Source organism: Centroberyx affinis, unplaced genomic scaffold (genome assembly GCF_046629955.1).
Source record: "Centroberyx affinis isolate AG114_WGS23_722 - 3 ecotype Tasmania unplaced genomic scaffold, CSIRO-AGI_Caff_v1 ptg003530l_1, whole genome shotgun sequence".
NCBI classification, from domain to species: Eukaryota; Metazoa; Chordata; class Actinopteri; order Beryciformes; family Berycidae; genus Centroberyx; species Centroberyx affinis.
In genome coordinates this window covers 48,792-66,526 of record NW_027281474.1, presented here as the reverse complement: position 1 = coordinate 66,526, position 17,735 = coordinate 48,792, and the positions used below count along the sequence as shown (strand labels likewise).

Sequence of the window (17,735 nt, the reverse complement as noted above, 5' to 3'; positions counted from 1 at the left end):
CCTAGGCCATTCATCCAATTCACATGAAACTTGCTGTGGAGAATCTTGGGACCGTCCTCTTTCAAAGTTTTATAAAGGTTATTGATAGGTCAAATGGTTTGGCTTTTATTGACCAATAAACTTTAAACGAAACACGCCATAACACTAAATTGCCCATAACTCATTAACCATTCATCAAATTAAGCCAAATTTTAAACACATGTTAGGAAGTGTTGCGTGAATACACCCCCAAAAGCATTTTCAACTCTACCACTAGTGGGCGCTATAAATGCAAAAAGTTTATATCTCGTAATTGGCTACATGGATTCGTACGAAATTCGGTTCGCACGATCTAGGGTCATGACTCAGTCGATGCATACAATTTGGTAATGATTGATTGAAGTGGGCATGGCTTATTACAACAAATCAAAATTTCTAGCCATTTCACATTCCAAAATTCAAAAAATCTAAATAAATCACCCGTACGTCCTACAGAGCTGAAATTTTTTCAGCACACCCACTGAATTGTGACAAAAGTTTGCCTTACTGCAACCTATGGTCAATTCAGAAGTCTGTCACTCTATATTTTTCAAAATATGCAAAATCAATTAACATCTATATCTCCACAAGTCTTCATTCATATGCTACCAAAATTGACACAGACATTCTCTAGATGGTAGATATCAAGTTTTTCAAAGGGTGTTCAGATCAGTCAAACTGTGAGTCCGCAGTGATATTCAATATCTTATGTGATGTCATTGCCTCAATTTGTGAGAAGGTGTGTGGAAACCATGTCTCCCCAGTGGTGCAGTCAGTAAGTCACCTTCTCTGGGGATAGAAAGGTCCCAGTTGGCCAAGTTCTACTTGCTAATAATATAGCAATTCATGCATGTGGTATGTTTTCAAGTGCTTATTGAGGTCATATTAAGTTGAAGGTTGCCTTTTGTGACCCTGTGAAAATTTATTTTTATTATTATTTTTCTCTGCTAAAAGTGTTTGTGCAGCAAAAACCGTAAGACCTAGAAACACCAAAAATTGGCAGGTGGGTTGCAAGTTCCACCCACTACTCAGTTTTCCCCACTGTCACACACAGCAAAGGGGAAGTTGGCAGAGTGGTAAAGCTTTGGTCTTTGGACCACAAGGTTGTGAGTTCAAGTCCCTGATAAACTGTGACTGTTCTGAAGTTTCATGAAAAGTAAATCAACACTAAATGACACAGTGCAGAAAACTCAAAGCAGGTGTTTGACATCATCTGTCAATGGCAAACACCTGATTGGGGTGTGGCCAGACCTTTCAACCCATAGAGAGCAGTGCAGCAGCGGCTTTCTGGTCCGTGTGATTTAGTATTGTTTTATTTGTTAATGGAAAGTACTACAGTGTTTTATAAAGTGATTAGCACTGTCAATCATAGGCTGCAGTATCACAATACTTCTCCCCTTAGTTATTTTCTCCTCAGTAACCCTGTAACAGGAGTTTAGCTCAGTAGGTAAAGTGTCTGCCCCTTGTGTGGAAAGTTGTTGTTTGAAATCCAGGCTTGTCCTTTCTGAAGTCATTAGTTGTAAAGAACAAGCGGTATGTGTTCTAATACAAAGTCTGGCCATTGTGAATAACTTCAACAATGTGGTTGAAATTATGAACTTGTTAGACTGCATGATTGATCTTCACAACATGTCAGTTTTTGTGTGTCTTTCTACCTTCTTTCTACCCATCTGTCTGTCTTACCAAATTGTGCTTGGACCCCTCAATCGCCGCTTGTGGCTATATTATGATAATTAATATGATACGATTTTTAATATAAGTACCATTTGGAGAGGGACATTGCGATTAGACCTGCACAGCAATCGCTTACTCCGGTTACCTGTCAAAAACCAGCTCATCTTCAGTCTTCAAGTGCCTCAGTTGATTAGCACATGGAGGTGTTTTGATCTTTTGCTCTTATGACTAATGTCTTTCCATTACATAAAATGAGTGCCCAACAAACATGGAAAATCTGTGCCTCCCCAAGTTATTAGATGTCCTAGACATCAGTACCACACACTTTGAATGACTAAGTATGAATAAGAGCAGTGTGGGAACAGTAAAGTCTCAACTTTTCACCAGTTGAGTCTGAGTAAGAAAACACTAGGTTTACACTGTAACACTGTAAGCTATGTATGTTAAAGACAATACCCACTCATGGCTCCCTATTCAGAGAGTAGAGTGTTTGAGTTTGAAATGCAGTGTTTATTCTGGTCGGTTGTTCGAACACCCTTTCATGTGGTCTTCATTAATATGCAAAGGGAAGGGAGAGGCAGAGGAATCTCAGGTCAGCACTAGCAGATCAGACAACGGAGTATGCTGATCTAGGCAAGTAAGAAAGAATCTTTGTGAGAATATGGTCACCTTCTGGTCCTTTAGCAGCGATTGGAAGCAAGGTCAAGAAGATCGTTTTAGTTTATCCTTATCCTAAGAATAGAACTACTGCACGGTATGCAAATGAGACTGGGAGCATGTGAAAAGCATTATGAGCTGGGCCTCTTGAGAGAGCTCTCTGATTTGTTGGTAAAAAAAAAAAAGAACAAAATGTGATGCTCAGTGATGGCATGGTCACAATTGATTGCAAAGATCCAGTGTTATTGGCATGCTGTCAGTGCTCACTCACACACGCACTGCTGAAACATTAATTGGATGTCAAGCATATAAGGCACATGCAAAATTGACAATTTTTTGATGGGCCAAATTGGAAAAGAGAACTCAACAGTATATGACTGACATGGCACAGACTTGAATACTCACCACACAACCGAGTGAGTGGATTTTGTTTTCCTGTTATTGCTAACATGTGACAATGTCTTCTCAAACATACAGAAAGAGAAATTAGAGGCTTTTAACCCTCTCTCAAGGTAAATGGTCCTCCCTTCTTTTCACATGTTCAAACACTATCAAGGTCTCTAAATGGATGCAACATGTTCATGAGAAACAACCAATAGATGTTCAGCAGGGTTATACCTTCAAAGACCGTTTCAAAAATTCACGATATGGCTTCCTCTTGACCTGAATATTCTTAATTGCCTATTTTTATGGACACATTTTTAGTGTATTGTGCAAGAGAGGTTGTGATTTAATGCACAGTGGAGCTCCATAAGCGGGGAGGTCATTGGCAGATCAAACAGAGCGCCGCTACACTTTCGGGTCGTGTCCTCTGGAGGGCTGCCTGCCGGCACTGAGGGTGAATGGCAAACAGACAAGGAGGAGAAGGACATGCTTTGCTGCCTCCGCCATGCACCCATACCTTTGTCTCTGCAGCCCAACATCCACTGAATATAAATGAATGACCTGGACAAATAGATTTGAGTAGATATTAAGCTCTTTCTCTTCAGCTGAGATCTTCCAATGAGCCTGCTTCCTATGACCGCCAGGTCTGACAGTTATACAAAGGCCAGGCCTTGAACTTGAATCAGCCATCATCATTACTGGGCTGTTTGCAAACTCGGCAGTCCCTAATGGTTCTAAATTAGCACTTTACTGCGGCCATTCGATGGATTTGGCATAAGTAGTACGGTCAGCGGTTCGGATTGATCGCTCCCCTTTAATTAGAGGGCTGACTTGCTGCAAACCTTGCTCCACTCACCACTTTTAACATGGGGATAATGTAATCCCATTCAACACTTTCACAAAACGTACACTCGCTCTTGCATGCGTTCTGTACACATGGACATGTACACACACACAAACACAAGTGATTACAGCTTTTGATACAGATTAATCAATAGGAGATCAATTAAGAAAAGATATTGTGGTTTTTGCTCGTTCACACTGATCAAACAGCCAAGACATCTGGTATCAGCAGAAGAGCAAGAATTTAAAACAGGTCTAAGATACAGCCAAATTTAGCGAGTTTATAACTTTCATCATCTTAAAGGATTTTGTGCGGTTACTTTGACCCAAGGCTACTTGTTAGTGGTTATGCCAGGCAATTTCACATGTTTATGCTCTAAGCAATCATTTCCAGAGGTTGAAGGAGAAACTCCATTGGCCTGTCTGTCACAACTCACATTAGCCTATATATCCCTATCCGTCAGAGAGGTGATGCCACTGTTTCATTTTAACACCGCTAGAATTTAATGGAATTGCATCATCTCATCCAGTCTGAGATAAGACTTGGGGTTCATTTCATGTATTCCTCCCAGTCTACTGCTCCAAGACATTTCTGACCATAAACCCTACCTTGGACGCCTCAATCGGAGAAAGAAAACAGTGAAGTCAGAAAGACTGGATTTCAGTGAGATCATTTAATTTTAGTGCATAATCAAAGATATCCATAAATGAGACTGAAGCATATCGATGTGTAATTAACCCAACAGCGCAAGGCAGTAAGTCTGTCGCCTCCAAGAGGGGGCCTGAATAAACCTGGGGGTCATAAAGCTGCCTTTTGTCCCGCGATACATATCAATTGTCCAAACACCTCCGTAAAACCTTAAATTGGTCTGAGGGGAAGCTGATGGCACGCATTGTAATTGGCCGAGAAGTCCACTTTTGGTCTGGTAACAACTGGCTTTGCCGATGGTGAACCTGCTGGGTGATTAGTGGCCAAACCGATGCTGGGGAACATTCCCCAAACCAGCCAATGAAATCCTACGTGCACCTCGGCTTTCCAGGAGCGTGAGCAAGGGAGAAAAAGCAATTTGGCGGCGAATGAATGAGAGCGCTCTCCTCACAAGGAGCGGGATGATGTAGGGGAGGGGAGGCTGGCAATGTAGCTTGCTGTAGTGCTGTGCTTTGGCAGACGTGTCCTGAACAACAATGAGGATCCCGACTTGCCCGTCTATTTCGGAAGAATGCTCGCGCGGGCCGCCTGTCACCCCGTCGCGACAGCTTGCGGAGTTTGTGATAGATAGATCAGGAAAAAAGAAGACAAAAGGGAGAGGAGAGGAATACCCAGCGCAGGTGGATACAGGAGACATACGTGGCTCACTGGCCCAAATCACCGGCCTTCTTCAAGTGCTGTCATTGTACACCTGTTTGAAAGCCACAAGATCCTGAGCCATGTGTGTATGTGCGCACACACACACACACACACACACACACACACCAGACACAGAGAGAGAAGGAACAATGAATGAACGGGAAAAAAAGAGTGAGAGAGATAGACAGAGATGAGCACATTTCACCCAGCTCTCTTCCATGGATTCTCAATTTTCAACAACCAGCAAGTAGTGATGGCTATCAGAATCAGCATGGCAGACACTGCTACATGTGTACAAGACATGAACAAGCAGCAGAAGATTGTTGAGTGCAGGAATCTGGAAGTGTATGTTGGCCACTTACTGAGGGGTAAAGAGGCAGATAGTGGGAAAAGGCGCAAATGTGGGATAGATGAAGGAAAATATATACTGTTGAGGTGGAGGGAAAGGAAGATGGGATGGGAATGAAAGGGGGATGGGGGAAAAGAAGGAGGAGATGGAGTGGGAAGTACAGTATATGCTATTATTTATTGTTTATGCACTTTTTTTCTTACAGCACCATGAGTGCAATTTTTAATTTTTTTTTTACCATGAATGACCTCAGTGAGAATCAATCCTTTAACCGTGGTAGTGCTAGAGCCATGATCTACCAACTGAGCGGGGCCGTATAGAGGAGCGGGGGGAAGGGAGGATGAGGATGAGGATGATGCGGATAAGGAAGATGAGGGGTGGGGAGATGCCAGAGCTGTCAGAGGCATGCAGAGCCTGCTCCGTCACAGCGCAGCCATGTGCAGCCCCAAAAGCTGCTCTCCACAGATTGGGTGGGTACTGACATTGCTGCTCACCACCCGGCTGTGTAGTGCTATATTGCGGTGTGTGTGTGTGTGTGTGTGTGTGTGTGTGTGTGTGTGTGTGTGTTTAGTGCTGGTGGTCTTTGAATTCCAAAAGCACAGTTACTTAAATATCTCTTTCTGGTAAGTACAAAAAAATGCTTCTCTTTCAAGGATCTGCCAATCAATGCCGACAGTTTTACATTTTTCTTCACGTCAATCATTAGTTGGGGAAGGACAATTACAATTAGCAGCGGCAAACTTATATAGTGTGAATCAAAAGCCCAACAAACTGCACACAGTTGGTGCTGTTGTTCTGCAAAGCACAGATGTATTCGTGTCACTTCTCCTCCTTCTGTTAAAACATTTGGAAAAAAAACCCATCCTACATACAGTCTGTCTACCATAATCATGCACCTGTTCACAGCCTCTCTGATATCATAGATGTAGTTATCATCCCATCTCGTGTTTCAGACGAAATGGCGGAAAAGGCAGAGTAATATAAATGTTACAGCCACATTTCCTCCCCAAAATGACTGCCGATTAGGACACCTTATCTCTTTTCACTTCAGCAGAGATGCTTGGCTAGACCTAAATTGACTTTTGTAAGAGACAAATTGGTTACATACACAGGAGGCACAAAAGATAGTTTCTTTTTTTTTCTTTGTGAACTGCTAAATGGAGTGTTGCAAAATTTTCATTTGAGTATCTCGGATTTTGGCACACACACCAGTCCTAGAGCATCAGTCAGAGGGAGAGAGAGAGAGAAGGAGAGAGAGAGGGAGGGAGAGAGAGAGAGAGAGAAAGAGAGATAGAGAGAGAGAGATTCTCATCAATTAGTTTAAATGATGAAATAAAGAGAATAAATGTTCACAGACAGACATCACACATACACACACACATGCACTCAGACACATATGCACATACGCACACACACAAACATACACTTCCCAATACCATGTAAGAAATAAACAAACAATGAATTGAATTGTGTGGAACAGTTGTTGTGTCTTGTTTGCAGCATGACATCTTTTAGTTCCTTGGTGTTTCCTTTTTTTCCTGAAAGTTCACCTCTATTATTGAGGGGATGACATTGTGATCCTTGAGAAATAATGAATTCAGATTTATCCACACAAAAAGGCTGATTCAGCTTTTGCAATTTGAAACGACAACAAAAAAGATACCCTTGGGCTTTTGTCTACATGAATATTGTTGGTGCTGTGTCCAAAACATTGACAATGCAGGAAAATAACTTCAAATAACAACAGAATGGCTCATTGAAATGGCATGCTCTAAATTATTTTTGTAAGAAGACCGGCGCCATGCTGTGCTCATGAATGCGAGTAATTTTGAAAAATGACTTGCATTCATGATCTTTGAGGTTTCACCCACCACCCGCCTCAGCTGTACAACTCAATTTTACAAGAGGACGAGCTGGATCCAAGGGCTAGGTCCAGATGTAAAAAGCTACAAAACGCCATGCTGGAGACAGTCAGTCACCTCCCAGCAGAGTGAGAGTAGGTGCAGACATGAGGTCGGCATTATAAAACATATACTCACTCTCAGGCTGGGTAAATTAATATCTGCAAATAATTATCAGTATTTTTTTTTTAACCCGGGTACCAGATGGATGCGGTTTGTCACATTGGCAAACATAATGAGTGCCAGAACGTTTAGACTATTTTAAAATCAATACAGCATGCTTCCTCATGATTGGCAACCGCTCTTAACAAACATTTGGAAATTAGGTAATGCTTTTGATGAAGTACATGCTCATGTATTAACTACATTATGAGTGTAGTTATAAAATTTGGTGATCATTTTAAACCTATTGAAACCTTTATAATGTCTTTTGACACTATCTATACACCAACAATGATTCATAAGCGCTTGTAAAGATCATTTGTAATCTTTTTTTATTAATATTTGCTTATATTGGCTTATATGTTAATATGTTTACAATGTATTATAACACCTCCTGTTGAAAAAAATAACCAACTTATAACACACCTAGGTACAATGATAAAGCTTTACGGCGACAATGTGTTTTTGTTTGCATTAAGTAAAGAGAGATGTTTGCTCTTAATGTATTATACAGCTTTGTAAACTACATTTTGTCTGTTTTCAGTTAAGTGATCTATTAAAAGCTTTAAAAGCCTCTATTTGATCTCAATAGCATGCTCTGATATATTTCATGACCCTTCACTGGGCAGAGCCAGAAGTAAAGTAAATAATTATAAAACGTTTGACAAACGCCTGTCTGAAAATAAACCAAGCTGATCACCCTTGCTTGCCCTTAGTATACTTTTGGAAGGCAATGTTTTTTCACATCCCTTGCTCTCTTGTAATTATAAATTAATAATCTGAGAGCTGTGAGCCTCAAGATAAAGTGACAAACAAAGGTTAGAGGACTGTCAAGGAGCTTGTGATGCGAGAAAACCTGTAATTATTACTAAAGAAACAGACTACACCCGTAGCAGTTCAACTCTAATTAATGATTTGCTTGAGAACGAATGTAATATTGAGGACTCATCTAGGCAACTCTGTTCTCTTTGAGTTAATCTTTGGCAAAGTAAATATCTCCTTATGGGCAATTTCAAAACTTCAATTAACAGAGATTACTTATGGATGTACAAAGCCTGTCGGCATTACTTTGCACATTACTGTGCATCCCTTTAATGTAGTTTTTCATATTGGAGAGCAAATTCAGTAATCAGAGAAATCCATGGCTCTGCATTAACTAGTAATGATTCAAAGGTTGAGATAGACCGAGAGAAAGAGAGTGAGAGAGATAGAGAGATGGAGACAGAGAAACAAAAAGTGTTTAAGACAGAAAGATGATATTAAAATGTCAGCAGTGACGCCACATTCCGTCATGACAATGAACGCAACACATTTTCCTTTGTGAAAACGATGAACAAGCTCCTTGGACCGATTCCGAGCTAAAGACCTTAATCAAACAGTGGTGATCTCCCTTCCCTTCGTTCTAGTGGTCCCAGACCAAGGTGAACACATTAGAGCAAAGGTTTGGAGCAGTGCCAACTTGCTGCGGGGGATATAATTAGCCTCGGGGGTCTTTTTTGGACCAGAAACCCTCCATTCTCCACCTTCATGACTAATTCACAAGACCTTGATTCTCCTTTGGCATCTGGGGGTAAGCCTGCAAGCTACGCATGGTCTCAGACGGTGGACGCTCACCAGCCGGAGCCTTTTGATCCAGGAACTTCTTTTTCTGTGGATGAATGTTGATGTGTTCATTGTTTTCCACTTTCATTTTCCTCGTTACTTGATGTACTTGCTGAGCATAATTCTCTCTTCAATAAGGGACTTTCCTCCTGATTGGACGTTTTATGATCACAAATGTGCAGGCTAATTAAGGTCAGCGGAGAGACTTTACATCTTTGGCTCCGGTGAACTATGAGCGTTTCAAGGACAAACTTAGCAGATCAAGGAGAGAAGAAGAAAGATGTGCATGGAAAAGGCTTATTTTTATTTTTTTTTGCTAGTGGAGAAGGTCTTTCTCTAAGTGTTACTCAGTGTCTGTGTTGTGGGTTTTCTGTGCTTATCAAAGTCAAGAGGAGAAAAGTTCCTCTGATATGACGCAGAGAGGAGCTTGGGCCGATATTGAGTTATGAAAGATGAAGGGGAGAGTTTTAGATTTATTCTGCTGTCAGGTAGGAGAAGGAAGACTGTGTGTGTGTGTGTGTGTGTGTGTGTGTGTGGGGGGGGGGGGGGGGGGGGTGTTGGTGTGTACGTAAGCATATAGCGTGTGTATCTATGTGTGTGTGTGCGTGCGTAGGTGTGTGGGGCCGTAGCTGTCTTCCAAGTCGATAGACACACTCTGTCACCACTGGCAGGTAATTGACAGCTTGGAGTTTGCAGTGACACAGGCCTTGCATATATTTCTCCCATTACCTTGCGTGTGTGTCAGCCTAGGGTTCTCCCTGGCAGTGCATTCAGGAGTCAGCCGGCTCGGCGGGGGATTAAACAAACGTCTTCTATCGGAGGCTTATGGGGAGGAATGATAAACTCTCTCACCCTCAATCAGCCAAATAGGAGCTGGAATAAATGGTTCCGCTTTTTCATTGTCGATGACTCATTTTGTTAGGGCCTTGAATAGGAAACTACTGTATTTCCCGCTACGCAGCTCGCAGTCCAGGCAAATTGCAAATTATTTGTGTTTTTTTTAATTACTTTGCGTAGCAGGTGGGTGGGGGTTTGCAGCTTCGGGACAATACGAATTCTGTGCAGTATTTACTCTTTTAGACCCAGGTATGGCAGCTGTCCTCACTCTTTTCAGACTTCTGAAATCTCCAAAGTATACTAAGCAGGCTAAAGATTACACCATTAATCATGACATTTGGTTGACATTCATTTTGATACCTAAAAAGCACGAGAGTAAAAGTAGTTTAATGCCTGAATTGATCAAATCCAATCGACAATGACCTTGGTAAGCACGGTGTATGGATGTGCATCCTGAATTATTGGAGACTCTTCTCCTCCCCCTGTCCTTGGCGCTGTGATCAAACGACCAAGTTACTGCGAACAACACTGATGATTCAGAGTAGGTAAACTTTGAAGGGGCTGAACGACTGGAGAGCGAGGGAGATAGCAGGGGAAGGTGGAAAGTGAAGCCGCCACAGACCCCATTTTTAGCCCTCTGTAGAAGTATTCATAATTATTCATTCATATCCATTTGCAGGGGGCTTGGCAGCCGGAGAGACGTTAGGCCGCAATCTGTCTTCCCCTCTCTCCTTTTCTCCTGCTGCATTCTCCCCTACAAATCGTTAGTTTCACTTTTCATTAGGCTGGATCAATAAGGCGGATCAGTCGCTCGTGGCGAGGATACTGCGTGGCAGACACCCTTCTCTCCCTCCCTCCCTCCTCTTTTTTTTTCTCCTCTTTCCTTTTCCCTTGTTCTCTCTGGCTCTGTCATTGACTCCTGCTGTCTTTCCTGCAATTGCCCATCCACCAGTGTGGGAGGTGGTGAGAGGAAGGGGAAAAGAGAAGCAGCAGGAAGCTGGAAGGGCCCACAAAAGAGAAGTGAGCCAGTGATTGTGCTAATGCTGCCCAATAAGGCAGAACTGGCAACATTGAATGATAACCCAATAAAGTTTAATTAAGAACCAGTAACCTCTCAGGCTTAATAATGAAAATGGAGGCTACGTGCAGAGGAAGGAAATTAAAGTGGGAACGTAAGGGTCTGAAAAAGTTTAGTGATGCTCTACACTGTCTGCCAGATGGGAAACGCTGATTGTTGAGACAATTGCTTTTTGATGCTTTTCTCGCAAAATATCTTGTTGGTTCTCTCTTTTCTCTTTGTAAGATTGAACAAGGCTGTGAATGTTTTGTCATATTGTATGCGTTCTTGCATGTGTGTGAATGTGTGTGCGTGTGTGTGTGTGTGTGTGTGTTGCATCTGTTTGTGTCTTTATGCGTTTGGTTTGTGTGCATTTGCTGCTAATGCTGTGTGACTAGAGAGTGAAAAGTCAGTGAGTGGAAGTGGATGGCACTAGTACAATAGGGAGGTATGCAAAATGTGTGTGTGTGTGTGTGTGTGTGTGTGTGTGTGTTTGTTTAATCTACACTCACCCAGCACAGTCAGGCGGGCAGGGCGGGACCTCAAGGCAGCCTGGATAGCTTGGCACTCAAACACGGCGTCATCCGTCAGCTCGACACGCTGGATTCGCAAGTGATGCTCTCCTGAACTGTGGTCCCCAATCACTGTGTAACGAGGATAGCCTGCAGCACAAACACAATCGTTCATTGTAAACACCTTCAGAATCAGTATCCTGTTTGCTTGCCAAATGCAAGAAATGAAATTCAGCATTGAGATTTTGGTGTAACCTTTTCATAATGACAACAAAAGGACAAACAGGGAAGAAAAACATCCGTGGGCTACATGTTCACATGTTTCTTACTAATAACGTAATACAATTTAGTGTCAAATTACTAATTGTAATTGGTAAATGCAAAAACAAATGTGTCTTTGTTGAAATAATAAACATTAGCTTCAGTGTGTTAAATTTACTTAAGCTGCATCATCAGAATAGATTAGTTGGTGGGTGAGTAATTTGGCCCGTGAAAACACATGTGCGATTTTAACGTAGCACTTTAATACAAGGCAAGCACAGTAAATTTAAAATACATATTTTTATAACACTCCTGGCAACGTTAATGAGTGGCTGTGGAGGTTCCCGCCTTGTGGAGAAATGATATTTTACTGCATCTGTAAACAGGAACAGCTAGAGATTGAGACGTTTCAGCACTGCTCTGCGGAATGATTTATAGTTTAATAATGCAAGAAAGCAGAGCAATATCCAAGAGACCTGGCCATTTTACACAAGTCAAGTCAGGTGGTTTTAAAGATATCCCCAACTGTTATCCAAATATGCATTGAGAGTGTGCTGTGGAGTGCATTCCTCCGCTGGGGCAAATAATCAGGGAGAAGAATGTGTTTGACTGGGAAGCTTTATGGGATATTTCTCATGCTTTTGGAATTGCTCGTCTCTGGTGATGCCTCTCTCTTTTACTCTCCCTCACTCGTTCTAATTATTGTGGATATGTGAGATGAAATGAGAAAGTCCTGTTCATAAAAATTCCACTCAACAAAATGTTGAGAATTTCCGGCTAAAGATTGCTTTTTCCTCCCGAGGTCCTTTAGTAATTGATCGACGATGAAAGTAGTTGATAGGATTGGGAGGATTTTACAGCAGAACAAGACTAGACTCTTAAAAAAGCCTCTCTCCAACTTTGAGGTTTATAAAAAAGGAACTTCACACATCTGACTCCCACACTCTTCACTTAGCACCCAAAAAGTCTATCAGTGCCAACCCGACGGTTGGATCATTTCCAAAGAATGTCGGGGTGGGGGTAAAATATTGATTTCCCAGCAACGGCCAGGCTATGACTCATGTTCACTTCAGAGATTCCCAAACACTTCGGTATTTCACTATAGAGGTTTTACAGGCAGGTTATATGTTTTAGCGCCCAAAAGGAATATAACAGACTGGGCAGCCCTCTAACGGCTCGTAAGTCCTTGAGTTCGTCTACTTGCAAAACCCATTGTGTGCCGAAAGTCCAATTACTGACGGCTGCTTCATTGAATCCCATTGCCTTTAATAGAGCATGAAGTGGGCCTCATTTTATGCTAGTGGGGTGAGTTACAGCCGATTAAACCACTCTCTGCATTTCATCCTTATATGTATAGCCTTTAATCTTAAGGGTCTATACAGTGGGAGGGCGAAGGACAAAAGAACGTCTAAATATAAACATAAAAGCTAGGGAGAATATGAACAGATAAGCATAAAATATGTTGCGAGCAAACAAACAAGCAAACAAACAAACAAAAAAAACAAAAACAATGAGAAGAGATGTAGAATGCACCAGCGGATGTTTGATGGGAAGAGTTAGGGTTAAAAACAGGTAAAAAATTTGCATTTTTCATTACTTACATTACTGCTAGTGCTACAATATGTCATTCACTGAGTGGTAGCTGAGCTACTCTAAAAGCAGGTTGTAAATGTAACAAGGTTAATAGAGACCTGATTACAACTAAGAGCTCCCATTAATAATATTAATAACCATTGAACGAAAAGGAGCTTTCTGCTTTTTCATGCTCAGAATAACACCCTAAAATAGAGGACCTGCCATTATGTGCACAAGGTCACCCAGAGAGCCATTTCACTTCAATTTTATATTCATTGAGATTGAGATTCGAAGCAATGATGCCATTGAGGATCACTAGGATAATGATCATTGCGCATTTTGCATGGTGTGACCTTGAGCTGACCTTTGTCTAGCTAATTTCCAGTGAGTGCTCATGTACCGCAGGAGCACCATTTACTACGACTGCACTTTTGTGTTGTTGTTTCTTCATCGTAGAAAGGTACAAGCCATGTACATTTCTGTTACACAAATAGCTGATCTGGTCAATTACCTCATCTTTGCCTCTGGCCAACTAAGAATAATTTTGCTGTGTTGGGATTTGGCTCCGTTACAGTGAAGTTTCATCTCTGTGCTTCTCTTGGTTCATAGCTGGAGCCACCCGAAAAGAATAAATTGCAGATGCGGTGGCTTCTGAACGGTAGTGTATTATTATATGATTTACTTAATGTCAAAGAACACTAATGTGTTTTTTGCCTTATAACCACCTTATTTTTTCAATATGACAAAATTTGTACCGGAACACGTGAAGACTGATCACCTCTGTGCATGTGATGCGTGTCTGTGAACGACCATTGATCTCAGTGAATTTCAAAGACACAACGTGTTACCCAAAGCAAACAATGTAAAATAGGCCCATTAAGGAGTAATGAATCCATCAGGGGAGGAATGGATTTGTCTCTGGGCTGGATCAATGGCGTGTGTGTGTGTGTGTACGTGCATGTGTGTGTGTGTGTGTGTGTGTGTGTGTGTGTGTGCATACAACATGCAGAGGTGTGGCCTTGTGATTTATAGCATTCACCTATAGAACATGTTTCACACAGTGTAACCACTAGGGGATAGAAATAGGTTAGCCACAGCTGAGAACAGGTGACCAGCATTCAATTTGTCAGGAGACAAGGCAAGAGCGACACGTGCTTGCCAGCTACTGTAATTGCCAGCGTCTAAGAGTTCCTCCTGTGAGTCTCCTGTATTCTGCCTACATAGTACAGAGTATATGCTAACAATTAGTTTTTTTAATCATTCACTGTGTGCACTCCTGGAGAATTCATTCCACTACTACTAGAATCAATTCTAGTAGGTGCTTTGTATATAATCGCCATCATCATGCGCAGCAGATACATTCGCGGTCTGTCATGCATATTCATGCCATTGATTGGTATGTATCTGAGCCGCTTTGGGGGCCACTGTACTTCTCTTTAATTAGAGTAGAAAAGCGGGGCACAAAAGGGAACGAATAGGAAATTCAGGGACAGATAGGAATCATTGGCTTTTGTGCTCTGATTTCTTGCACTGAATGGTGAAAGAGTTCTCTCAGTTTAATCACTGCTCCTCTGAATGGAAACAGGTCCCAGGCGGAGCATGCTGTTGCCGACGCAGCTTCTTTCTATGAATAGCAGAGCAGACCTATATTATTGAAATGCTCCACGCAACATTTGATGCTGCGCACTTTTTATGTATACAGCTGCCACTTTTCCTTTCATTGTGTGCATCTTGCAGTGGATGTACCATCAGTCTTTTACTGCCGACTGCATTGCTTGTTTATGTAGGCAGGAGTGATAAAAAGGACAGCTGCGGAGCACTTTATTTCAAAAAAGTGTCATCCGTCTCAATAGAAGGCACTCAGCCCCTGTCCGTATCATACTGTTGCTTTTTAGAGACCTATCTTCTCCAGGCAGGCAACTACATTCCCCCTCATACAAACACTGCGATTTCTTTTTTCTTTATAGACTTAAGAGAGGAAGACACGCATTTAGATTCACTCCAAGCGTCTACATCTTAGGTCTGCTCACTGATCCATATAAAGAGAAAAGACCGGTAGCGGGGACGGACTAAGGTCAGGATCACTGCCTCCTGTCCATGACTGTTAAACTATTCACTGATGTGTCGTTAAGGGTCGAGCTTGTTCCCCTGACTCCTGCGCCCCTCTGCCTCCTCTCCTGTCTCTCTGCTCTCTTCATTTCTCTATCTCGGCCACTGCAGAAATGAGATTAGTTCTTGATCTACCTGTCTGGTTAAACAAATAAAAATAGAATGAGATAAAATAAACTCTAAATCTCTGCTCCACTCTGACTCTGACCCTCTCTCTCTCTCTCTCTGTCTCTCTCTCTCTCTCTCTCTCTCTCACTCTCTACCATTCTACTGTACTGTATCTGGCCATCGTAAGTCTTTCCCCTTCCTCCCTCCTCTTCCTCCAAAGGAGACTCTATGACTGCTGGACCATTGTTTACTGCAAACTCTCAGCCTCCCCAGGGCCTGATAAGGACCTGGCCAGGGAATGGGATGGCTTTATTGGGGCTCCGTCAGCCACTGAGGTTTAATTATGGACCACTATCGGTGACAGGACAGGCTTACTAGAGCACTCGCTGAAGGTCAGAGGGTAGCGGACCCCTGATCTCAAGTGGAATACATATTTAATCATTCCCGATCATAAGAGACTTTTGTGTTTTAAAAACGACCCCGGTTGGATATTGTGCAACCGTGCCTAGAATTGCAATTACTCTTAGACTCAAGCTATAGATTCCTCAGTGGTTGTGGCGAGGCGGTGTGTGAGGAAAATCCAATAGCTCTATAATAAAGACTGATATTCTGCATTGCTCTGTAAGGGCACAGAGGGCCGCGCATGGATTCATGTGGATCTCCGTTTCAGGTGGGAAATGAACCATCATTTCAATAATGACGCCGGTATCCCACGCTTTTTATGGATTTGCTCATTCGATATAAATGCTTAAAAAGGTTGTAAATATTTATTCGGAGGCGTTACGTGTTCTGCTGATATTCATCAAGGTCATGAATACATAAAGCCTCAAGTGGTGTAACAACAGGCCACTAAATGACGGTGCAGCCAGTCACTTTTACTCCAAATTAAACAATTAAGGCAATTATACAAGAGGTGCAGTGTAATTAGAGGACGTGAGCTACTCTTCAAAAAGCCATTTACTGGCCTAAAGTACCAGAAAAGGACCAGTGGCATTATTGATTTCACATTTCATTTGGGTTTCTGTGCTTCTCTGCCAAACACAAAGTATCACAGAATTAGATGGAGCTTTAACACCGAGAGAGAAATTAATTTATAACTCAGTTCGGTTACAATTATTGAGTGTCTCTCTCTCTCGATCACTCATTTGTGTTCATTGACTTGATTTGTTCACTTTTTAACTCATTAAATGTTTTGAAGTGAGCAACCCAAAGACCATTATGGCATCTCTTTTCTCTATATATCAGCTCAGTGATATATTTGGGAGAGGGTAGGATGTTGACAAGTGAGGGTCTTCAAATGACAAAAAGCAGTGCTGGGAGAAATTTGAATGTGACAGCTAGATGACAGAGTGCAAGTAGCAGAGGGAGTTGAAGGAGATGGAGAAGGGTGGAAACAGGCGCATGATGGAGGAGGGGTGACACGACCCGGGTGATGAATGCTGTTCCTTACCTGAAAGGTCTCTGCCGACCCCCAGCGCGAGGCCATCTTTGATCCACAGGACAACGCCGTGGTAACCAGGGAGGGAGCAGGGTAAGGTCACCGGCTGGCCCGCCACCACCACCAGGTCCTGGGGCTGCTGGGAAAACATGGCCTCCACCCCTTGAGGACAAAAGAGAGAAAGGGGGGAAATGTTTATGATATATTCGGGAAGAGTGGACAAAGCAAAAAATAAAAACTCAAGGTCAAAGAATGGAACCAGTGGCGTCTTATACTAGGGATGGGACGATATGCTTATCTCACGATACGATGTGATACATGATATGGGGTTCAAGATTCAATACAACCACGACACGATGTAATAAATAAAAGTTCAGTGACAGCAAAGTCTGACTGTGCAGAATTATGTTGATTTCTGAGGCACAAATCTTTCTAGCAATGGCGTTGGCTTGCTAGAATGTAAACAAACAAAACAAACAAACAAATTAAAAATGTCATTACAGAGTGCAAATAATATAATTTGGATGGAGAGCTTGTGCAATTGCGACAGGAAAGTCATCTCATTTGTGATTACTACAGCAGAATAAAACTAAAAAATATCTAATATCGTGATTCATTATTCTGCCCCACGATGCGTACCGTCATTTTTTTGTATAGCGGTATATTAAATTTCAATATATCGTTCCATCCCTATCTTAAACACATCCACTTTCTATGTGTCGAGCACAGAATGACACACAAATATAAGGGAAAGTGCACCATATACCCATTCCCACCAATTTCAGTCAAACTCCTTGTCAAACTCATGTTGAAAGAAGCCTAAACGACGGAATACACATTTTTTAGTATTCATGACACTCAGACGAGATGCTGTGTGTGAATCAGAGGCGTTAGTGCAAC

The 17,735-nt window shown here is 42.1% G+C and overlaps 1 protein-coding gene across 1 annotated transcript in view; it reads right to left on the bottom strand.

The window, feature by feature from the left end:
* Positions 1-16,986, bottom strand: part of LOC139661453 (kin of IRRE-like protein 3) — a 58,353-nt gene extending 41,367 nt beyond the window's left edge. Inside the window, exons 1-2 of the mRNA XM_071539879.1 lie at positions 16,848-16,986; positions 11,345-11,494 (exon numbers count right to left, since the gene is read on the bottom strand). Of these exons, the coding sequence (XP_071395980.1) occupies positions 11,345-11,494; positions 16,848-16,986 (289 nt within the window). The remainder of the gene's footprint in view (positions 1-11,344; positions 11,495-16,847) is intronic.
* Positions 16,987-17,735: the final 749 nt, after the last annotated feature.